The following is a 24,926-nucleotide window of genomic DNA, read 5'->3' as shown; positions in this document are numbered from 1 at the left end:
AGATAGAACGACAGACGGACAGACAGACAGACAGATAGATAGAACGACAGACGGACGGACAGACAGATAGATAAAACGACAGACGGACAGACAGACAGATATATAGAATGACGGACGGACGTACAGACAGACAGATAGAACGACAGACAGATAGATAGAACGATGGACGGACGGACAGACAGATAGATAGATAGAACGACAGACAGACAGACAGCTAGATAGAACGACGGACGGACGGACAGACAGACAGATAGAACGACAGACAGACAGACAGATAGATAGAACGACAGACAGACAGACAGCTAGATAGAACGACGGACGGACGGACAGACAGACAGATAGAACGACAGACAGACAGACAGATAGATAGAACGACAGACAGACAGACAGCTAGATAGAACGACGGACGGACGGACAGACAGACAGATAGAACGACAGACAGACAGACAGATAGATAGAACGACAGACAGACAGACAGCTAGATAGAACGACGGACGGACGGACAGACAGACAGATAGAACGACAGACAGACAGACAGATAGATAGAACGACAGACAGACAGACAGCTAGATAGAACGACGGACGGACGGACAGACAGACAGATAGAACGACAGACAGACAGACAGATAGATAGAACGACAGACAGACAGACAGCTAGATAGAACGACGGACGGACGGACAGACAGACAGATAGAACGACAGACAGACAGACAGATAGATAGAACGACAGACAGACAGACAGCTAGATAGAACGACGGACGGACGGACAGACAGACAGATAGAACGACAGACAGACAGACAGATAGATAGAACGACAGACGGACGGACAGACAGATAAAACGACAGACGGACGGACAGACAGATATATAGAATGACGGACGGACGTACAGACAGACAGATAGAACGACAGACAGACAGACAGATAGATAGATAGATAGATAGATAGATAGATAGATAGATAGATAGATAGATAGATAGATAGATAGATAGATAGATAGATAGATAGATAGATAGATAGATAGATAGATAGATAGATAGATAGATAGATAGATAGATAGATAGATAGATAGATAGATAGATAGATAGATAGATAGATAGATAGATAGATAGATAGATAGATAGATAGATAGATAGATAGATAGATAGATAGATAGATAGATAGATAGATAGATAGATAGATAGATAGATAGATAGATAGATAGATAGATAGATAGATAGATAGATAGATAGATAGATAGATAGATAGATAGATAGATAGATAGATAGATAGATAGATAGATAGATAGATAGATAGATAGATAGATAGATAGATAGATAGATAGATAGATAGATAGATAGATAGATAGATAGATAGATAGATAGATAGATAGATAGATAGATAGATAGATAGATAGATAGATAGATAGATAGATAGATAGATAGATAGATAGATAGATAGATAGATAGATAGATAGATAGATAGATAGATAGATAGATAGATAGATAGATAGATAGATAGATAGATAGATAGATAGATAGATAGATAGATAGATAGATAGATAGATAGATAGATAGATAGATAGATAGATAGATAGATAGATAGACAGATAGATAGATGGATGCTGTGTGACTCACAGGTGTGATGTATCCCAGCACAGCTCCTCTAAAGTGTCGTGTGGACACACACTGGGGACAGAACCTCTTCTCCTCTCTCACTATGTCCCGCCACTGAGGCTCCGTCACCGCCAGACCGCACACACACACACACACATTCAGTGTTAGCATATCCAACAGACAACACTCACACAGATCACAGCAGTCTCACCTCCGCCTCCTGGATCTTACTGGCTTTCTTGCCATCGGTCTTTGATAATGTGCCTCTGACTGCAGGCAGCAGCAAACAGACGAGCAGAAGTGTCAAATCTGCTCTCATTCTGAGGAGCAACAAACACGGATTATAATCATAAATCATTTGATATCAACACTGCACTATGATGTTACCACAGTATCAATTAAAAAATGGTACGGGTTTTTTTCTGAATCCCCTGGATCTGTAATAATGCGAGTCTCAAATGCAGCATTAAATGCACCTGTGCTGCAGTTTTAACACGAGGGACAACATTAAAAGGTGTCGATTTTATCCCCTGCAGAAAATCCAATCACTCACCCGATATGTGTCTAATATGCTTACTCTGCGATATAAATGTTCATGATCTTCCGCAGAGATGATGTGGACATACAGGTTTGACACTGTTGTGTGCATTTACTGTCACGTGACCCCAAACCGTTGCAGTTTTCAAAATAAGAGTCTCTAACAAATTCTTTACGATAAAGTTGAACAAATAATTTCGTATCGTTTCTATGAAAAGTACTAATGCATGTATAAAACATGTAAATGCATGCATATAAAAAAATTTGTGTGTATAATATATATATATATATATATATATATAAACACACACACGCACGTATATATACAGTATGTTTATATGCGTATAAATGTTTGTATAATTATATAATAAAATAATCGAAAATATTAATACAATAAAAATGGTAAAACATAAACTAATTTATAAAATACATACAGGTAATACCACAAAAAGCTGGAATCATCAAACAGCTGAGAACACAGGCAGATTTTCTAATCAAAATCAGTGTTTATTTTCTAATTCACATTATATGAGCAAACAGAGAAACACAGGAGAAAAAATAGAGATAAAAGGTAGATGAAAGCAAATGAGAGAGGGCTTTCAGTCCCTGCTAATAACACTAAAACAGCCTCGCTCGTCCTGCGATCCTGGTTCAGCGGTGACTGAAGAAGCCCTGAGGATGATTGTACTTGAAGGGCTTCAGACGACTGGGACCCCTGAGAGAAAGAATTGAGATTTCACATGAACACCACATATTTGTATCCACCAGAAAACATGGAAATTATTCAGTATATTCATTTACACAACAAATAGATGAAATAGAATTAGAATAGAGTGCTAGAGTTAGAGGGTAAAGTCAACAAATATATGAAATAGAATTAGAATAGAGAGCTAGAGTTAGAGGGTCAAGTCAACAAATAGATGAAATAGAATTAGAATAGAGTGCTAGAGTTAGAGGGTAAAGTCAACAAATATATGAAATAGAATTAGAATAGAGAGCTAGAGTTAGAGGGTCAAGTCAACAAATAGATGAAATAGAATTAGAATAGAGAGCTAGAGTTAGAGGGTCAAGTCAACAAATAGATGAAATAGAATTAGAATAGAGAGCTAGAGTTAGAGGGTCAAGTCAACAAATAGATGAAATAGAATTAGAATAGAGAGCTAGAGTTAGAGGGTCAAGTCAACAAATAGATGAAATAGAATTAGAATAGAGAGCTAGAGTTAGAGGGTCAAGTCAACAAATAGATGAAATAGAATTAGAATAGAGAGCTAGAGTTAGAGGGTCAAGAAAAAAAATAGATGAAATAGAATTAGAATAGAGTGCTAGAGTTAGAGGGTCAAGTCAACAAATAGATGAAATAGAATTAGAATAGAGTGCTAGAGTTAGAGGGTAAAGTCAACAAATAGATTAAATAGAATTAGAATAGAGAGCTAGAGTTAGAGGGTCAAGTCAACAAATAGATGAAATAGAATTAGAATAGAGAGTGCTAGAGTTAGAGGGTCAAGTCAACAAACAGATTAAATAGAATTAGAATAGAAAGTGCTAGAGTTAGAGGGTAAAATAAAGATGGAAGAGGTGTTTTTAGCCGTTTCTTGAATATATTAATTATATTAATTACATAATTATATTAATATTCTGGGTTAAATACAACTCAAAGTTATCATGAAATCAAAATTTAAAACATTTCTAAAAACAAGCATTGCTTAATGTGCACAATTTATCAATGCATATCATACGATTGGGAAAATGCCTGTATTTTGTTTAAATATGACAAATTATGTCATTTACATTTAAGTTTCACTCGAAAATACCCCACATTAGAGAAATAAAATGGGTTACATTGTTAACTTCCAGCAAACAATAATTTTGATTCGTTCCTTTTTTGTCTGTCTTGCAGCAGGTCTAGTGTGTTACCTGGCAGTACGCAAGCACATCTTCTCTCTGGGAAACTCCTTGGGTCCCTCAGAGCCGTCACACACTTGACTCTCCGTCTCCAGATACACATCCAGACACACACACAAGCGCTGGATCTGATTGGTCAGGAGCTGGAGACCCGGACGAGGCCCCTGCAGCTCGGCCCGGAACATGTTCACCTCGCTCTCCATCGCCTGATCACATGACAACCACATCGTTTAGAGAACAATTTCACACTGAATACCTGAGCAGCTCTGCACACGCTGCTGCGGTGAGGCTCTTACCCGCAGGTTATCCTCAGTGCGGCCACTGCGCTCTCCTTTCCAGTGCAGAGAGAGAGAGAAGAGTGGCATGACCTCAGGGTAACGTGGGTTCACCACCACAGCGGCCAACAGACGAGCTGAGAGAGAACCAGAGACACAATTATGTCATCAGACATTTCCATGACTGTGGTATTTATGATGGGGTTTATGATGTTCATGTCATTGAATCTCTGAAATACTGTTACTTTAGTAATGTTTATACAATATTATCATTTTTTTATATATATATTGAATATAGTGCTGTCAAACGATTAATCGCATCCAAAATAAAAGTTTTTGTTCACATAATACATGTGTGTGTACTCTGTATATTTATTATGTATATATAAACACACACACATACAGTATATATTTTGAGAATATTTACATGTATATATTTATACATATCATTTACACTATATATAAATATATTTAGCATATAAACATAACACTTTTTTCTTAAATATATACATGCATGTGTGTGCATTTATATATACATAATAAATATAAACAATACACTCATATATGTTATGTAAACAAAAACCTTTATTTTGGATGCGATTAATCGTTTGACAGCACTAATTTGAATAAGATTTATTTCATTTTAGTTTAAGTTATGTGTTTTTGTCATTTTTTTTTAATGTTTTATTTAGCTTTAATTTGTATTTCAGCTGTAGCTTAAGTAATTTTAGTTCTTCAACTTAAAATTATTTTATTTTATATAAATTAATTTTATTTTCGTTTAGTTGACAGTGTTATTTTAATACAATTAATGTACCATTCTAGTTTTTTGGTATTTTTATATTTGCTGTTTTCATTTTAATTTTAAAGTTTTAGTAATTTTGTTATGCGTTTTTGTCATTTTTATTAGTTCTATTTAGCTTTAATTTTTATTTCAGTTTTAGTCATTTAAGTACTGCAAATTATTTTATTTCATTTAGCTGCCAATACAACAGTATTATTTTAGTATCACTGATATACTATTATAATTTAATATTTTGTTAATATTTTGAATGAGGTTTTATTATCCGTTTCAATTAAATATTTGTTAATTTTCTTTTAATTTTTCGGTTTGTTTTTCCCATTTTTATTGCTATTCATTTTTAATATGTCTATATAGTTTTTGGTTGTAGTTTATTTAGTTTTAATAGCTGAAATAAAGTAACTTTTTTATATTTTATTTTATTTCAAGTAATTACATTTCTGACACTGTCACACAGGACACATGTTTTAACCTGCTCAATATATTATAATGATTTTATGTATAATTGCGTTTTAATCGGTTTTCATGTTGTCTTAGCCATTTTAATGTGTGTATGTCTTTAAATGAGTCTGGGTCTGCCTGTGATGTGACTGATCACATGACAGGAAATAGGAAATGGACAGCATAAAGGAGGCAGCATGCCAAACAAGCAGTGTCATTGCTCACGACCATTTGGTGATCACCTGAATAGCGGAGTTACCATTGTGAACTCGCCTTTCCAGCACTTTTGGATTATCACTTCTGTGGACTTTTGTATATACACCAGTGGACACTTATCACATTCATATTGGGACTTACAGCACACTAGGATTCTTAAGGACTGTTTTAGGGCATGGAACTGAAAGACTCTGTGCTTTTAACAGCCTAAATGATTCTAGTTTTATTGTGTTGTTTTAAGTCTCTTGTGAATATTGTAAATATATATTTGATTTTCACTTTTAACATTGTTGTCTGTCTCATCTTTTTAAACACTCAAAGCTCGCACACAGTATAATTTGACCCCATTTTAACAATTGTAAATTCGACCAACAGAGCCGAACGTTACACATTTGTATGGATTTAGTGTAATTTGTGTAATTTTATTTCAATTAACAAAATATTTTAATTAGGGATGTAACGATTAACCGCAAGCCGGTTGAAAATCGATTCAAATATGTGACGATTCAAATCGGTTGAGATGCCAAACAAATCGCGATACAATTGGAGTAGGAGTTTATATGATTGTATCTCTGAGGGGATCTGACTATCTTTAGAAAAGTTTACGTGGTATTTTCTTTTCATCTTGCCTCTGAACAATGCATATTAAAGTAGGGTTCCTTTGTTTACAGCGGTAACCCAGGAAACACTGTACCATTGCTGTTCCATGAGCGCCACCTGCTGGCAGAGACTGAATCTGCGTCTCATTCAGCTCATCTGCTTTTTCGTTCACATTTCGATTTAGATTAAAAACTACTCATGCTGCATGTATGCTGCATCTTTGTTTGGATCATGATTAAAATCCAGTGGTTGCCTCTAATTTTAAATGCAAAGAGCACAGACAAAGCCTTAGTTTGTTCATATTAAGAGAACTTTTATTTGTGTAACGTGTTTGATTTGGGGTTTGTTTTAAAATTTCAATTTAGCTTTGTTGTATTTCGATTTCACAAAGAAACGTGTAGCAATAGCCTAATAAACCGACACCTTTTCATTTACTGTAAAATGTCTTCAATCTCAAAATCGTGAGAAAATCGAATCGTGAAATCAAAATCGTGAGTTGAGTGAATCGCTACATCCCTAGTTTGAATAGTTTTAACAGATTTAGTTGTAGTTTTAGAAAAGTTTGTTAATAAAAATGCTCTGAAATATGTTCAAGACTTTGGTTTGACATACTAGAGTAGCAAGTAAATGAGATATCATGGATTTCAGATTCACCCGCCACCCTAAACATCACAAACACTGTGGATGGCCACTTTACATGTCGGTCAGATGGTCTCTTCCTCTCTAAGTATGTGATTTTAGGCCACAATAAGCTAAAAATTAAAACCGAACATGTCGACAGTGAAGAGTCTGACACAAGAGCACAATTCCCACCTGTTCCTCTCTCCACAACCGCCATGAAGAACAGATCCGTCTCACGCAGCAGACCGGCCTTCAACACATGCTGCACGAAGCCCAGCTCCTGTTCAACAGGAACCAAACTTTGAGGCACTGATTTTCACTCAAGAAACCAAATTTGCACTAGGCTTGCCCACGATGTCGGTGTGAGATGCTAAACATCCCCCGATTTGAAAGAGTATTTCCAGACTGGAAGAAACGTACAGTGAATTCCTGGTAGCTCATCATGGTCCAGCGCGTGAGACCGGAAACCACTTTAGCAGGAAACAGATGCTGGCACTCGCCGGAGATGGGAATGATGCTGTGCTCTGGAACAGAACAAACCCACTGCACTGTTAACGCAAAAAACTAAACAGACAGCAGCATTCAACAGCATCATGGTTCAATTATTATATTTATTAAGGCTGCATTTATTTGACGAAAGATACAGTAAAAACAGTAATATATTATTACAATTTAAAAGAACTGCTTTCTACTTGAATATATTTTAAAATGTAATTTATTCCTGTGATCAAAGCTGTATTTTCCTCCAGTCTTCAGTGTCACATGATCCTTCAGAAACCTTTCTCATTATTATCAATGAACAGAGTTTTGCTGCCTCATATTTTTGCGTAGTGTAAATATATAATAATGCATATTTATCGACTAAATACACATCTTCTGAATTTATCTATGGGATATCTTGTTTCTAAATATGGGTTGTTGAATTTGTTGACCTTGGCCAGTAAATAACCACCAGGCAAACACCCAGAATTCCTCTGCAACCGCATAACAAACAAATACACAGAAACCTCAGTAACTGCAAAGCAACACCAGATAAAGACAGTGAACATCTGACCGTCTCATACCCAGCGAGCTGAACTGTTTGTGTAGGGCCAGTCGGGCCTGCAGTCTTCCTTGCAGCAGCTTCATGGTCCTCTCCATGTGACTGGCGCTCAGAGCGCTGCCCATCAGCTCCGACTGAAACAAACACACTTCATGACATTACAATACTGCCCACTTTTCACCGATGTCAATAATAAAGCTTATTTTGACGTTTTCGGCAAGTTTCATAAAGGTAAATTTTAGACGACTTCTATATTTAAATATCTAGGGATCTATACAATGAGTTAGGGATGCACAATTAATCAAATTTCTAATCGCGATTACAATTATGGATGTCACAATTACGGAATCGTTCAAAGCGGCAATTAATCGTTCAAAGTCCACTTATGTTATTCTGCACGCTTAAGATGCGTTTTTTTTTCTTTCTACATGTGATCTTAAGGGTTTTTCCATTGTTTTAGTTTTAGTTTTAGTATAACATTATAATACCATTCATATTTGTACTTTTTTTATAATTTAAAGAAGAAACCAATCCGATGTATATTTGACATTTGAGGCTTAATACTATAGAAAAGCACTAAAAGTTTTTCAGTTAAGAGTGTTTTCAGCTTGTTTATTTTCATATAAAAATACGGCATGCAGTTGCACCAAACAATGGTATAAACATCATTCAATGTAAATTGTGATAATCGTAATTAATAATCGCAATTACAATTTCAAGGGAATAATCGACAATTATGATTTTTGTCATAATCGTGCAGCCCTACAATGAGTAACACTTCAAAGTTTGAAAATACATCTTTCAACAGATCTCCATTACTTTTTGATTCATTTAGCTTAGCTAGAAATATGGAAATAAGTGTTACTCCTGATCACACTGAAATAAAGTGACGTCCTTTCTCAGTATTTTTGTCTTGTTTTCCAGTGCAAAGAAAAAAAAATCTACTTCATTTAAAGAAAAACAAGCTTTCATACCCCACAGACAGGTATTTGTTCTTGCTTTAAAAATAAACTCACTTAATTTTGCTTAATTTCTCAGAAAACAAGATTTCATATCTTCATTTTGCATACTCTGAGTCTGCATCTCGATTTAAGGACACTTAAATATTTGTAATAGAAAACAAAATTGAGGAAGATTTTTGCAGTGCATAGTACGCATACAACATTTAATACCACAACTTTATGAATTTAAGATGTTCTGCTTCAATTTAAGACCTTTTTAAGCTAAATGTAAACTGCAAAATGTAACAAACATTTCTAAAGCAACACACACCTGTGCACCATCAGACGAGAACTGCAGGCCTCCCAATTTCTGCACCCAAACATACGGATGTCCAAGATCTGACACATAATCCGCAAATGTAGTGATTCTGCACAGAAATGTACATTTTATTTTATTTTAGAATTTTTTTTTATTTTAATTACTTAATGCCATATCAAAAGCAAAGGATTTTTCATGACACATTCGTAGTAGTAAAAATTAAAACAATCATAATACCAATACATTTAAAAACAAAAAAAACATTTTAAAAATAGTTTAATAATTATTATATGCAATTATTTAATATTTTTCAAATATATTAAAAAGCAAAAAAATATATATATACATATAGTATAAACATTATATATAATGTAAATCTAGTAAAAAATAAAAAATAAATTATGTAAGCACTAAATCTGTCGCCTAATATCATTTAGTTAAAGGGATAGTTCACCCAAAAATGAAAATTACCCCATGATTTTGGATGGTAGCCCAAAATTTGTAGTCCAAAAAATTGCACCCATCCATTATAAAAGAAGTCCACACGGCTCCAGGGGGTTATTAAAGGCCTTCTGAAGCGACACGATGCGTGTGTGTAAGAAAAATATCCATATTTACAACTTTATAAACCTTAATCTCTAGCTTCCGCTAACTGTCGTACGCTCGTTCACGAGAGAGTAAATTGAAAGTTTATTAAGTTGTAAATATGGATATTTTCTTACACAAACGCATCGCATCGCTTCAGAAGGCCTTTATTAACCTCCCGGAGCCGTGTGGACTTCTTTTATAATGGATGGGTGCAATTTTTTGGACTTCAAATTTTGGGCTACCATCCACTCCCATTATAAAGCATGGATTAGCCTGGACATTATTTAATATAACTCCGATTGTATTCGTCTGAAAGAAGAATGTCAATACACCTAGGATGGCTTAAGGGTGAGTAAATCATGGGGTAATTTTCATTTTTGGGTGAACTAACCCTTTAATTTCTTCTTATTATGTCAGTATTACTCAATCTCTGGTGATATTAATACTAGGGTTGGGTATCGTTTGAATTTGATCAATTCCGATTCTGCTTATCGATTCCGATTCTTTTCAATTCCCAGTTTCGATTCCAATGTGATTAAATAATGATATCAAACATTTATCCTGTGTCTCTTTTTTGCTAACCATTTATTGGAGCTGAATACCATGAAAAAAAAATCAACAGGCTACAACAGGCATGCAATTTATGAATTAATGATTAAATGACTCACTCAAGATGTATTTGTTTCATTACTGGATGAATCAGCGTTCTTGAACGAATCTCTTGTATGATTCAAAGACAAATACATTTTAACAGCCCCTTTTCGCCACCTACTGCCGTAACAATGTAATCGACAAATCTTAATTTGAAGTGTCAATTACTTTCAAAAGGTGATTTACTCTATTTTAATCGCTACCATACACATCGTACACACAGTTTATATCTGAACTATAAACTTTTATCCCAGTACTTCTGTGATTTGAATGTTTGTAACAGAAATAATGATACTGTGTGGCTGAAAAGACTGTGAAGCTGTTTCATTCATGACAGACAGCTGCTCTCTTTAGGTCAGCGGCAGCGCGAACGCAGATTTAAATGTTCAAATCACACTGATGTGATCGTATGCTGCACGGATGAACCAAGTGATCACAACATTGATCGCACATATCAAAGGTTGAGGAATGAAACAGACGAATCATTGTGATTTAGGAATAGAATCACGTTGGTGTTTGAATCACGATCTTTAACGATCTATTAAATTAAAGTGCGAGAGCCGAAAACAACTGGACACTGAGGGAAGAGTACCACGGACTCACGACTCAAGTGAGAGTTATGACTACAAAGAGCTCACCAAGATCACAGATCGCTAGGTCTGGTCCTCACAGATGAAGAAAAAAAAGCGCATAGGAATCGATAGGCGGAATCGATAGGCGGTATCGATAGGCGGAATTGAAATTTAAATTTGACAACAAGTATCCGATTCCTGACCGTAAGTATCCGATTCTGGAATCGGAATCGATTTTCGATTACCAACCCTAATTAATACTAATAAATTGGAGACGTCGGCCTTACCCGACTTTATCAAACTGGTAGCGGTTGGTAGGGTTGGGTGTCTCTTGGCCGTGATCAGACGCGTAAAGACAGTTCAGCAGACTCTCTGAGTTCAGCAGCTCTCTGTGACAGACACGTAAATGGTGTTAGAAAACAAACAACTGTGTTGACTGTGTAAGTTGAAGTAGGTTTGATTTTGGTGCTGCTGTACTGACCCAGCACTGACTGCTCCAGACAGATCCGTAGTGGTGGAAACTTTGGTCTTCACAGTCAGAATGTTGAGATTCATGAGATAATAGAAAAACAGATGCAGGACACTGCCGTCTGGAGAGAGATAATACAATTAGTACTGTTAAAAATGACTAACTACAGTAAAACTTAGGAAAAAGTAGCTAATTAAACAGCAAATCAGCATATTAGACTGATTTCTGAAGGATCATGTGACACTGAAGACTGGAGTGATGATGCTGAAAATTCAGCTTTGCATCACAGGAATAAATTACATTTTAAAATATATTCAAATTAGTGCTATATATAAATATACACACATGCATGTATATATTTAAGAAAAATATGTTATGTTTGTATACTAAATATATTTATATATAATATAAATATACATATCAATTCATGTAAATATTTTCAAAATATATACTGTATGTGTGTGTATTTATATATACATAAATATACAGAGTACACATACATATATTATGTCAACAAAAACTTTTATTTTGGATGTGATTAATCGTTTGACAGCACTTATTCAAACAGAAAACAGCTATTTTTTCACACACCTTTACACTTTAGGTCCACGCAGAGCGAGAGAGGGTGGCGTCTCAGCATCTCTTTACGCTTGTCATCCAGTTGAACGCCTACACTCGCTCGCCGGCGCTTCTGAACAGAGAGAGATCGAAAATGAGTACATTAGCACACAAACTACAAGATAATGAACTGGAAAAGAAGATAAAAGTCGAGTCGGACCGTGTTCTGCTGCTCTTCTTCAGCGTCTGAATCACTTTCATCATCTGAGACAAAAACACATGAAATATAAGACCCAACTGATCACACACACACCTCCAACTCTTAAAGCAGACACACAGAGGTACCTTGCGAGTCCTCCGGCGGTCTGGAGAGAGCTTTGGCCTCATCCACGTCTCCGCTGATGCTAGCAGACAGGGTTTTGTCTGAAACGCATAATTGCGTGATCTCATAAAACAGGATTCATCAGAAACGCAAGGTCTTACAGGCGCCGCTGAGAGTGAAGATGTGAGTCTTACCGCAAGCCTGTCCGTACGCAGCTGCCTGGACCAACAGCACGTACAGAGGGGGCGGCAGGTGACGGGCGACCTCTGCCTGCTTCTGCATTTGCTCGAACGGCATCGACAGACACTCCTGCACTGGGAGAGACGCCTATGAGAAAGAGAGGGAAAAATACGTCAGTCAGTCTCTTCCTGTCCAACTGGGCAGTGAAATGTGACTCACACTACAGGTCAAAAGATTGTAATAATTAAGATTTTTATGTTTATGAAATAAGTACTTTCTGCTCACCAAGGCTGCATTATTATTATTTTTTTTAATACAGTAAAAACAGTAATATTGTGAAATATTATTACAAATTAAAATAATTGTTTTTTATTAGGAATATATATTATAATCTAATTTACTCCTGAAATCAAAGCTGAATTTTCAGCATCATCACTCCAGTCTTCAGTGTCACATGATCCTTCAGAAATCATTCTAATATGCTGATTTGCTGCTCAATAAACATTTCTAATAATAAACAATGCTGAAAATGGTTTTGGCTGCTCAATATTTTTTCTAAACTGTGATACATTTTTTCAGGATTCATCAATAAATAGAAAGTTCAAAAGAGCAGCATTTACTAAAAAGATTCTGTAACGTTATAAATGTCTTTACTGTCACTTTTGATTAATTTAATGCATCCTTGCTGAATAAAAATATATATTTTTTTTTTTTTTATGTTACATACAAACTTTTAATTGGCAGTGTATCACGGCTTCCACAAACATATTATGCAGCACAACTATTTTCAAAATGAATAAGATATTTCTTGAGCAGCAAATCAGCATATCAGAATGCTTTCTGAAGGATCATGTGACACTGAAGACTGGAGAAATGATGCTGAAAATTCAGCTTTGCATCACAGGAATAAATTAAATGTTATTATATATGTAAATAGAAAACAGTTATTTTAAACAGCAATAATATTTAAAAAATATTACTGTTTTTACAGTATTTTTATTCAAATAAATGCAGCCTTGGTGAGCATTAGAGACTTTCAAAAACATTTAAAAAATCTTAAACATTCCAAACTTTTTACTGGTATTGTATATATATGCCAAACTAGGGTTTCACCTGCATGATGTTTTGCAGTCCAGGTTGAAGGCTGCTGAGATATTCTCTCTTCTGCTCAATGGCTTTATGGATCTTCTCCTTTCTAGCCAGAGACATCTTATACTGCTCCGCCAACCTGCATTCATGGGACAACAACATCTTATCAATTGGTCAGGATTTAGAGCTATTAGAGGTTTATGGAGGGTCGGGTGTTACCTCTTCCTCTGCTCCAGTTCCCAGTCCAGGCGGGCGAGTGTGAGCTGGTGGTGGTCATCACGAGTGACGTGAGGCCGTGAAATCTCGGCCGGAGCCTCCTGAAAAAACTCCTCTTCACTGACCAACTCGATCTCCTCATGCTGAGACCTGAAACAAAGAACAATAATAATGCAATAGTATTCTAACAGATTAAATATCTTAAAGTTGTTTTTTTTTTGGAAAAAATAAAAAAATAAAAATAAAACAAAAATAAATTAATGAATGGATGGATAAATAAATAAATTTTTATTGTGTTTTTTTTTTAAATCCAATAAATGATTGAATGCATTAGTTAATAAATAATTGCATACTGCCCAAATATTAAAATTTTTTTTAGAGCTGAGCCTGATTAGAAAAATATTTATTCACTCTAGAAATGTCCATTTCCATGACATTTCAAGGCTTGGAAATGCACTGTAAAACTCACTTGAACTCGAGACATTTGCTGATCTCTTTCTGCAGGTGCATGACCTCATACAACAGATTCTGCAGCTGCAAATGAAGAACATCCACTCGCTGCTTCGCCTGCGGACAGAGGAATATTGTTTGTTAAAACAATAATTTACCAAGCATGTTAAAAATAAATCTGGACACTAGGGCTGTCACGATTATTAAATTTGGCTGACGATTAATTGTCTAAAAATAGTCACGGTTATTGCAATTAATTGTCTGTTTTAGGGCTTTGGCGATTATGGCGATTATCACGATTAATTGTCTGTTTTTATGGCTTTCATTATATAATTGATTAATTTAAGGGTTCAGTAAATAATTATGATGTTATCTTTTAATCTTTTTGAGTTATTATTTTGCAGTGTAAGATTATATAGAGTATTCCAAATTATAATTCAATTCTGTCCCTCACATTAAGATATGGAATGGCTTCAGATGATATAGCAGGGCTCCAGACTGCAACCATTTTGTCTGTCTGTGCGACTAAATTTTGTGTGCGGTCGCACTGGCACGACCACCGCGTTTGGTCAACTCATAAGCGCTGCAATTTCTGTTGCATATGAGAAACATCAAACGGTAAACGAAACTGAAAGCATAATGAAACAGCGCTTAGAGAGTATACTCGCCGCGTCAGCACGAGCGCGAAGGTGCGCGCGGGTAAAATTACGTGCATATTGAAGGAAACGATAGATAGTTTTCAAGCGAAAGTCAAGTAAAAGACCGCTTCTTAAACCAGAGAAGGTGAACATGCTGGTATTCTTGTGGGGGGAAAAAACATGCTAGCACAGTCACCGTTAGTTTTACTTTTCTTTTTGTTTTCAGTGCCCACGATAACAATATCGTGCATAGTCATTACCGTGATATATCGCATTACCGAATACCGGCACAAGTCTACGTGCATATTGAGGAAACGATGGATGGTTTTCAAGCGAAAGTCAAGTAAAAGACCGCTTCTTAAACCAGAGAAGGTGAACATGCTGGTATTCTAGTGGGGGAAAAAAACCATGCAAGCACTGTCACCATTAGTTTTACTTTTCTTTTTGTTTTCATTTTTGAAAAACATATATTTGCTGTTTACCTCACATTACGCTATGGAGGCTCTTTTTTATTTATTTGATTCCTCAGTGTTTGCTAAACTTTCTGTAATTTATTAGTCGGTATATAATACAGCATGTGGTGTGTGCCATGCGTCTTATTCGTTTTTGTTAATAAACGTTTTATAAGCTAGCTTGTCATTGTATCTTACTGATTTATTGTTGTTGTGCTTTTTAATTAAGAATATTTACATTTACATTTAGTCAGTTAGCAGATGCTTTTATCCAAAGCGACTTACAAATGAGGACAATAACAATGAATCCATCTTTTGTTTTAGTCTTAAAAAATGAAAGGTGTGTAGATGTATGTAAGCAAAACAGTGACAACAAGATCGCGAATTCGAAAGTGAAAGCATCCGAAGCCCGCGGCTTAACACAGCATAAGAGAAACTCCAATTCACAAAATTCAAATCACAAATACTACTACTGATGATAAAGAACGAACGGGTTGAATGTTAACCACTTTCGTTTCCATATAACTATAAACTATGATAAAAGTTCATCAACATGCATTGAATAATCCCATGTTGTAGCGCAAAACAAACAAAATAAAAAATATTGCGACCAAATCATGTGCTCGTGCGACCAGCTGAGAAAGTTAGTTGCAAAAGAGCGACCAGTGGGAAGAATAAGTCTGGAGCCCTGTATAGGCTATACAGTGCATGAAAAGCAAACTGGTGCTCTTCTGTTTCTTTTGGTGTATGACTCCCCCTTGTGTCGTATAAAAAGCACAATAACCGTGGTTAGATCAAATAATCGCGATTAAACGGTTATTTAATTATCGCGACAGGCCTACTGGACACAAATTAAAATAAAGCACTAGGCATTGCATGTATACAAGGCACAGGATACAAATTTGCATATGCAAAATTGTCAAGTGTTATTGTTAACTAGTAAAACTAAAATTGTTTTAATTGTTTTAACTTAATTGTTAACTGAAATAAAGCTGAGATAAAAATCTAATTATTATATGAAAAACTTAAAACAAAGAAAATTAGCAATGATCCCTTGGCAAATAACTGAAATAAGTTGAAGTATTAAAATGACAACAGCTAATTGAAATAGCAAAACAATTTAAAATAATAATAATAATCCATTCAGAACTTGTGTGTTTACCTCATGTGTCTGATCTCTGCCTTTCTTCAGTCGCATGTGCGCCAGGCGGTTGAGTTTCTTCAGGGTGATGAAATGAACGCTGCACTGTCTGCGTCTCTCCTCCATCTCTACACTCTAGGATGCATAAAGCAAATGTCAGCTTCATTCATTCATTCACTTCCATTTTTTGACATATGGCAAATGTGAAACTCACTCCGACTTTGGCGCCACCGGATTTCAGCTCCTGTATTTCTGCCATCAGTTTGGCCAGAGCGGCACACGTGTCCTTATACAGCATGTAGTCCTGCTGCGGGTCCCTGCCCTCCAACTCCACCTCCTCATTATACACAAGGACATCCTGAGGAACACACACACACACTGAGTGACCAGGCAACACACACACACAGCCCTGCCTAACAGCTGTGAGCTAACAACCCAATAACAATACTTTCTTATGGGATGAGACTACAAAACTGTGCGATGTGACCCTCCTCACCCAAACGTGCAACAGAAAACGTGTCGACAGCTGAGCAGGAAGTCCAAAATTGTATTTATTTATGATTTAATGGGATCCAAAATGATTTTAACTGACGTTAAATTACACAGCTCTCTGGAATACTTGATTGTGATCACAGCAAAAAAATTTATAACAATAATAATAATTATTATTATTACATTTTATATACATGATATTTAAAAACACTTGTAATAATAATAATTATTATTATTGCCATTATTATTAATAATACTATTAATTATTATTATTTGTTACAATTACACTAAACAACATATTGACTTTTGACCATTTTTAATTTAACTATATAATTTTTTAATATTAATTTATATTTTATTAATATAAAGCAATATTACATGTTAAAATTATTTATAACAATTATATTATTATTGTTACTTACTATATCTTATGTAATACATTACATAAATCAACATTATAAGTCAATATTACACATTTAAAACATAAGTATTTTTGTTAGAATGATGCTAAACTATATAAGTATAGCAATATTGACAATTATGCTATAAATCAATAGTGAAAATTATTTATTACAATTAACTTTATTCATTTTTTAACAATTAACTCTTCATATTTTTATATGGTGGCTGAATGTCTAAAAAGTGTTATCACATGGAGTTCAGAATAATTTTTATGAGTATTATTCTTTATATCTTTCAAGCAGAATATCCTTTTTATATTCTACATTATCCCTTGCAATTTGTAAGTAAAATGGCTAAATTATGATTTTTATTCGTATTGCTTGTGTTCATAAGTGTTCATTTTGGACCCTTCAGCTGTCAGAGAGAGAGAGAGAGAGAGAGAGAGAGAGAGAGATTTCAGCTCCTGTATTTCTGCCATCAGTTTGGCCAGAGCGGCACACGTGTCCTTATACAGCATGTAGTCCTGCTGCGACTGCGAAGAGAGAGAGCCACCATTCAGATGCTTCACAAACATCTACTGCTGCTCTGAATCACAACATCAATAATGTCATAAATAATAATTATTATTATTATTTAACTTTCAAACAGAATATCATTCTTACATTCAACATTATCCCTTGCAAGTCGTGAAATAAAATGTCCAAATTACAATTTTTATATTGTTTGATTGATAAGTGTTCATTTTGGATCCTTCAGCTGTCAAAGAGAGAGAGAGAGAGAGAGAGAGACAGACAGACAGATCTCACGGGAACCTGAGTCTTTGCTGTAAACAGCTTCCTCTGTCCGATAAGATGAGGTCCGGCTGGATACGTGACCTACGTAACACATGCCACACGAGTCTCACATCAACATATCTGCTCACTGAAACTCATCTGAACACCGCTCACGAAAGAAAGGCATCTGAAGCCTGCATGTACCTGCACCTGCCTCAACCTGACCTTCCTGAACTTGACATGTGAACTGACTGCACTCAGCTGCACACGGACATCAGAGTTATTAGAAAAGGAGAATGACTGAGGGTTAATGGACTGCTCTGCTACAATCACATCACAAACAGCACTAACACAAGCGGTTTTAGCGCTTCAGTGCGTTTCGGATCAGAGCTGCTCACCTGCTCGCCTTCTGCTCGACCTCGCTTGGTCTCTGGAGTTCCTGCTTCATTTCGGATGACCTTCGGCTTTCTCTTCTTCACAGCGTCGGAGGACATGACTGAAAAATGAAAGAAATCAGAATGATCATAAATCAAATCACAAGCCCCGATTTAAAATTATATTGTGACAATTTGTCAGTTGTCTATATGGATTTGTTTCATTGTATTTTTAACAGTCTCCAGTCGCCTCCAAACACAAACCTTTCTCTCTTGGGAAAAAAAGCTGTCATATATTACTATCATAATATTTTATAATAAATAATTTCTATTTTCCCACAGAATATTTTTTATACAAGTTCACTTTTTTAATAAATATAACTTAAAGCTAATTAGATGTGTTTAAAAAACTAATAAAAACGTCAAAACATAGATTACTATCATGATATTTTATGAACAAGGAATTCGTTTCTAAATGACTCATTATTAAACACACAGACTATTTATATATGTTAACTATTTTTATTAAATAATATAAATTAAAGCTAAATAGAAAAACTAATAAAAACGTCAAAATTAAAACTTTTTCAAATGAAAATATAGAAAGTAAAAAGTAATTCAAAATATTAATAGCATACAAGCATATAAACAATGCTAAAAATAACACTTATCTGCCTTGAGTAAGAAGTCAAATGTCTTTTAAATATCAAATACAGACTGTAAGATTCTTAATGAAATATTAGTTTAGTAAATTATATATTCACAGTACAGTAAACTGTGCCATCAGGTTAGCTTCTCGTTAAAGTAACGGTAGGGTGATTTAAACACACGATTTGCTTCATGTTGGGTTTAAACAAGACGCACCGACACACATGAAAGCATAAAATCTCACCTTTCAACAGCTTTTATCCAATTTAAGTATCTGAATATGAATTGAATCATTAGGAGTGAGCACGGCAGACTGCAGGAGGAAACAACAGACAGCACTTCCGCTTTCTGCTTTACATAATAAAAGATCTCTCAATACAACATGAAGGTTCGAGCGAAAATATCAATTCTTTATAAAAATCACTATCAGAAACCCGGAACACATTTTACATTTAATTTAATTTAAACAGCCAATTTGCATTTCATACAGTTTGATTTTATTAATGCTTGGCAAGTGTTTTTTTCCCTTCTGTATAAAAATGTTATACAAATGTATAACAAATACATAGAGCATTTAATACTGTTACTTTAAAATTACACTCCTTAAGATATGTTGCACAAAACACATAGTTTATTTGATTTGATTAAAATCTAACATTTTAGATAGATTTGTAATGTGTGCGTCTACGCCGCTGGACTTTTATTTTGGAATTAAAGCTTGAAGGAAACCCACCTGTGAGGAAGTTGCTTGCGTCGCAATCTATCAATGTTTACATGACAAACTACATTTCAGCCTGGTCAGTGAAACGTCTCTACGCGCTAATTAAATGAACGCAATTAAAGGTAAGTAATTGGGTAAACTTCATAATACGATCAAGGCATGAATTAGACTGAACTGTTCATACTTTATGCAACTATGAGTTTAGAAAGGGCCTCAATAACATTCTGACATACTATTTTTATTACTGTATACAGTATGCAGCACGGTAAGGACATTTTTCAGCGTTCATGAAGAACCCAGATAACACTAGATGTACTCTACATACTACATATTAAATAAAAATAAAATAAATAAATATACATATAAAAAATACATATGCTAAAATGTATAGAGTACACACTAAATGGGACTGTGATCCCATAATGCAAAGCACTCGATTTTACCTTACATTTACAGCAATTATTACAATGAATAATTTCTAATTAATGCTTAGTCAAGCAGCTAAAAGTTAAGACATTTCTACAAAAAAATGTGGAGAAAAAAACAAAACATTTATCACCAAGATATTAACCAAACAAACATTCAGCGCTATTACATAATGTAATATAATGTAGCTTATCCTACTTTTTTTAAACCCTAGGCACTATAAAATGGAATTATACCTATTGTTTCACTTTTTTATATAAAATTTGCTGAACATTTCCATTTTTGGAAGAGCTATTCTTTTAAGTATTAAGGTAGTATTCCATTCTAAATATAGGCATTACATATTTGGCATGGTTTAAACCTCTCAGGTGGTGTCTTTACTCCTGGTGCATTATGGGTCAGTGGAGGCCTGTGTCTAACCTGAGAGTTCAGGTATCTCGACACCCTCCTGCGGTTGTGTTCTTCCTCAGTCTGCTAATCCTCTCCATAACTTTCGTCTGCATTGGACTTTACTCTCAGAATCACGACATCAAGAACCCTGACATAAGTGTAGTGAGTATGAGGATCACTGCTATAATTCTTGGATTTTGCAGTTATTTATAGACTAACTCATATGCTTGTTTTCTAGGACTGGAACTGGGTTCTGGGTTCTATCGCTGGTTTTAAGTTCTGCACACATCTGAACGACACAGAGGCACCGCTGGAGGAAGACTCTCCCCGAATGGTGGAGCATTCAGATAGGACAAATATTTCCACGAGCAGCGCTCATGTTTCCTTACTGGTGCCGCTGGCGTTTACAGGGGACGTCCCAGATAATACTGCCATTAGTGCCACTATGTTGGGCAGCCAGATGGGCATGAAAGGTTTGTGCATGAGACTGTTATTTTAGTATTATTTATTATTACACTTTTTATTAATATTTTGACTTAGCCTTTGTTTTTATATTTTCGGTTTTCATTCAAAAAAACATTTTTTTTATATATAAGTATATTAATTATAACTATATAAATATTACTATTTAGGTTTAATTCATTTTAATTTTAGTTTTAGGTTTTATTTATTTCCAGTTAGTAATTTTAGTGCTTCTACTTAATTTAGTTGAAAAGACAACATTTCTAATTTTAATTTAGTTTACATTTTTCATATATTCATATATTTCTGTTTTGTCTTATTTCAAAGTACTAAGTGAATTTGCTTCAATGGAAACTTGTTTCAGTTAGTTACTAAGGCAAGATTCTTATGTAATATTTCTATTTATTATATATATATATATATATTCAGATGCAAAAGCCTCTAAGTGCCATCTGAAATTTTCTTCTAAAATTATAATTTTTCTCTGGCTCCTATGTTTATGTTCAGTTATTTCGCTGTTCAATATGTAACCTATTCAATATTCATTGCCATTAATGTGAAATTGCTGAACCTACACATAGGAGCCTGATAAAAATTATCATTTTAGAAGAAAATTTCAGACAGCACAGTGAGGCTTTTGCATCTGAACTGAACACACCATATATATACATACATACATACACACACACAAATATCAATATATCACATATATCAAACTTTCAGAAATATGTTCTGGTCAAGCTCAGGCACCTTATTAATTATAACTTCATTATAATTAATTATAACCATGGTAGTGCAGTTCACATTTATTCACTTTATTGAATTAAGTTTATTTTTTTCTTTAAATGTGACTGTAAGATTTTATATGTACTATAATATATTATATGTGATGGAGAGGAGAAATGAAAATGTATTGAACAGGAATGAAGTTCTTTTGGCTGGTGTCCTGATATTGCTTTCTACTAACGTCAACATAATCTGTCACAGGGGCTGCAGCGAAAGTATCCGTCAATATATCTCTGCTCCTGCACACTGATATTACCGACAGCCAAACTCCTGCTGGCACGCAGAGCAGTCGACCCCTGACCTGTCTTCATTTCACTGCCCTGACCCATGTTCTCCCCCAAACGCTGTGAAAAGCTTATACATACATAACCCATTTTTGCGTGAAATGAACACCCTGCAAGCTGATCCACTGATATTTCAGATCACCTCCAGAATGCCCAGTCGCAGAGAACGAAGACAAGAGCGCCGCACCTGTCAGAGCTGTTGCTGTAGAATCATACAAGCACAATTCTCCACACTGCTTCAGTCTGGAGTTCACACCAGATCCACACCTAACAGTCCTGCTCACTAAGGTAGAAACACACAATGCATTCATTCAGATAGAATCAGCTAGTTCATTATCGAACCTGTTAAGGGCAGGGGATGTGTAAAACAATGAATGATGGGGATTCAAATTCTACATATCTTTATGTGGAGCTCAAGTCACATTTATTTATATAGCAATGTATACAATACACTCTTAAAATAAAGCAGTTTTTTTGGAATTAAAGGGGTCATATGATGCTTTTTTAAAGATCATTATTTTGTGTATTTGGTGTAACAGAATATGTTGGCATGCTTAACAAAGTAGTTTCGCTTTCACAACGAAACACACAGCATCTCCACGACATGGCGGCGGCAGCATCAATACTACAGCGAGAATAAAAGTTACGCCTTCTTTCTTTGTGTGAACATTTGGGCGGTGTTATGCAAATCTTCCCACATCGTGATGTAGACATGTGGGGGCGTGTTAGAACGAGCCGTTTTAGGTAGGTGTGGTTAACTCTTAACTTTTATAAATATCTCTTTGGATTTGAGACTTTAGTCTTTGCAACTTTACAGATCTTCTTTATGCACCAAGAGCTTGTAACACTCCAAAGAGAAAGGAAAACTTGAAATCGCATCATATGACCCCTTTAAACCTTTTGTGGAACAGAAAGGTCCCATGGGTGTTAAAGGTTCTTCATAGAACCACAGATGCCAGTAAAGAACCTTTATTTAGGTGTAGAACCTTTTCATTGCTCAAAAGGATTTTAAACCATTAAAATGTTCTTCACACTAAGAAAAATTGGTTCTTTTAAGAATTGTTCACCGAAAGGTTCTTCAGAGAACCAAAAAATGGTTCTTCTATGGCATACCCCTCTGGAACCTGTATTTTAAAGAGTGTAAAGATCGTTTCAAAGCAGCTTCACATTAATAAACGGGAAAATAACAGTGTTAATGTTGTGAAATTCATTCAATAGCTATGCAACAAATTCAATTTCAACTGCAAAGCAGCTCTACAGTGTCACTATTTAGATCAATCAAGTTCAATAAGTGTCAGTTGTGAACCATCATCGTATGAGCAACATGTAACTAACCTCTCCACTTCTGCATTGCTCGACTAGGATGAAAAAGCCTTGTGCAGGTATCACCTGTTGCTGGTTAGTGTTGTGCTGCTGGTTATCTGTGTCCTCATGAGTCTCTGTGGAACTTTTTCTTCACATTCGCCACGTTCTTTCCAGGGGAATGACCTTCAAAAGGTAGTACTATGGATTTGAACTGTAGAGCTTACCAATGTACTCTGATTTACTAAAGAGCTCTCTAATATTTAGTATATAGTGCTCTATTTGATTTGCATTTTTTCTTGAGAATGCATGCAAGTTTGTGTGAATTAGCATGTTTTGAGTTTTATTATAGTTTGTTTTAAAAGCATTTAAACAATTGAAATATTTCATAGGAATCGCTGCTAAGCCAATGAGAAAAATCTGCAGAACGTCCACGTTTGAGAGTGAACTGGCACCTCGTACCATCAGAACGCATGAAGACATCTGCTACTGAAAGAAATTAGCATTTGGGTATTCAAGAGTAATTGTCCATTCCCAACATTTGTCTTGTGGAGCTAAAAAATTGCAACCAGTTATGCAGGCTGCATGCAATTCATTCAGTATAGATCTCATCTAAATGTGACTTTATTTCATGTTTGGTTGCAGCACTATGCTATGATATGTAAGTGTTAACAATCGCAAAATAACCTGAGATTGGTGGTTAATAATATAACTATACTCCAAGAGTAAGTTAGATGATTGAAAGCCTTATCTTGATGTCACATGAATGAATATCTTGAATATGAATTTGATTTAAATACATTAATTCATTGTACATTTATTTTTTCTAAAAACAAAATGTATTAAAATATTCCATTGTGCCGTTTTGGCAATGAGCAAAGTAAAGGTGTCTGGACATTACTCAGTGGTGGTGCGTTCAGTGTTCTGGTCTTTTAATTCACGTGCAAAAACTCCACACAAAACACACTTACCTTTTGACAATTCACAAAAACCACTTGTTATCACAACGGGCAATCATCAGTCAGGAATTGGTGGAGAGATCTTGACGTTAACAAAGCAAAGACAGCATAAACTTCATCTTGAATCATTTCACACAAACAATTTACCTAAATATGAAATGTATTACATTGGCCTTGTGTGTTTATTCAATTCTAAGTTAATAAAAGATTAATAATTTTTGATTAAGCCTATTAAATGTTTAAAATTACACCTTTAAATGTTATCGTTACCCATTTTATTCTTCGAAACTTA

At 35.1% G+C, this 24,926-nt stretch overlaps 3 protein-coding genes across 4 annotated transcripts in view; 1 reads left to right on the top strand and 2 right to left on the bottom strand.

Moving 5' to 3' along the window:
* Positions 1–2,268, bottom strand: part of chid1 (chitinase domain containing 1) — an 8,167-nt gene extending 5,899 nt beyond the window's left edge. Inside the window, exons 1-3 of one of the 2 annotated variants that reach the window (XM_016468956.1) lie at positions 2,147–2,268; positions 1,801–1,913; positions 1,615–1,739 (exon numbers count right to left, since the gene is read on the bottom strand). In XM_016468956.1, coding sequence (XP_016324442.1) covers positions 1,615–1,739; positions 1,801–1,912 — 237 coding nt within the window. In that variant the 5' untranslated portion in view covers position 1,913; positions 2,147–2,268. Of the gene's footprint in view, positions 1–1,614; positions 1,914–2,146 lie in introns of both variants that reach the window. The other variant, XM_016468955.1, reaches the window with a different exon arrangement.
* Positions 2,269–2,616: 348 nt separating this feature from the next.
* thoc5 (THO complex 5) lies at positions 2,617–19,662 on the bottom strand. Its single transcript, XM_016468969.1, has 20 exons — positions 19,549–19,662; positions 18,681–18,778; positions 16,830–16,973; positions 16,637–16,750; positions 14,404–14,501; positions 13,938–14,084; positions 13,743–13,857; positions 12,644–12,776; positions 12,473–12,550; positions 12,348–12,391; positions 12,161–12,260; positions 11,582–11,690; positions 11,388–11,489; positions 9,302–9,398; positions 8,052–8,163; positions 7,408–7,511; positions 7,180–7,267; positions 4,329–4,444; positions 4,045–4,238; positions 2,617–2,845 (listed from the first exon to the last, which is right to left on the bottom strand). The coding sequence occupies exons 2-20, from the start codon at positions 18,774–18,776 to the stop codon at positions 2,782–2,784; spliced, it is 2,055 nt and encodes a 684-aa protein (XP_016324455.1). The 5' UTR covers positions 18,777–18,778; positions 19,549–19,662; the 3' UTR covers positions 2,617–2,781.
* Positions 19,663–20,032: 370 nt separating this feature from the next.
* LOC107674836 (transmembrane protein 248-like) lies at positions 20,033–24,089 on the top strand. The gene is made up of 7 exons (XM_016468951.1): positions 20,033–20,147; positions 20,820–21,003; positions 21,080–21,314; positions 22,291–22,435; positions 22,511–22,661; positions 23,736–23,870; positions 24,068–24,089. The coding sequence occupies exons 2-7, from the start codon at positions 20,845–20,847 to the stop codon at positions 24,086–24,088; spliced, it is 846 nt and encodes a 281-aa protein (XP_016324437.1). The 5' UTR covers positions 20,033–20,147; positions 20,820–20,844; the 3' UTR covers position 24,089.
* The last annotated feature ends 837 nt before the right edge of the window (positions 24,090–24,926 follow it).

This window comes from Sinocyclocheilus anshuiensis, unplaced genomic scaffold (genome assembly GCF_001515605.1).
Source record: "Sinocyclocheilus anshuiensis isolate Anshui unplaced genomic scaffold, SAMN03320099.WGS_v1.1 scaffold941, whole genome shotgun sequence".
NCBI lineage: Eukaryota > Metazoa > Chordata > Actinopteri > Cypriniformes > Cyprinidae > Sinocyclocheilus > Sinocyclocheilus anshuiensis.
Note: the sequence above shows the minus strand (reverse complement) of the source record. Positions and strands in the feature narration are given on the sequence as shown.

Excerpts from the sequence above, each read along its gene's own strand:
- thoc5 (XM_016468969.1), bottom strand. The coding sequence starts at position 18,776 with ATGTCCTCCGACGCTGTGAAGAAGAGAAAGCCGAAGGTCATCCGAAAT. Across the intron at positions 16,751-16,829 it reads CCGGTGGCGCCAAAGTCGGA|AGTGTAGAGATGGAGGAGAG; the intron begins GTGAGTTTCACA and ends TATGCATCCTAG. Across the intron at positions 4,445-7,179 it reads GGTTGTGGAGAGAGGAACAG|CTCGTCTGTTGGCCGCTGTG; the intron begins GTGGGAATTGTG and ends GTTCTCTCTCAG.
- LOC107674836 (XM_016468951.1), top strand. The coding sequence starts at position 20,845 with ATGGGTCAGTGGAGGCCTGTGTCTAACCTGAGAGTTCAGGTATCTCGA. Across the intron at positions 21,315-22,290 it reads CAGCCAGATGGGCATGAAAG|GGGCTGCAGCGAAAGTATCC; the intron begins GTTTGTGCATGA and ends AATCTGTCACAG. Across the intron at positions 22,662-23,735 it reads TAACAGTCCTGCTCACTAAG|GATGAAAAAGCCTTGTGCAG; the intron begins GTAGAAACACAC and ends TTGCTCGACTAG.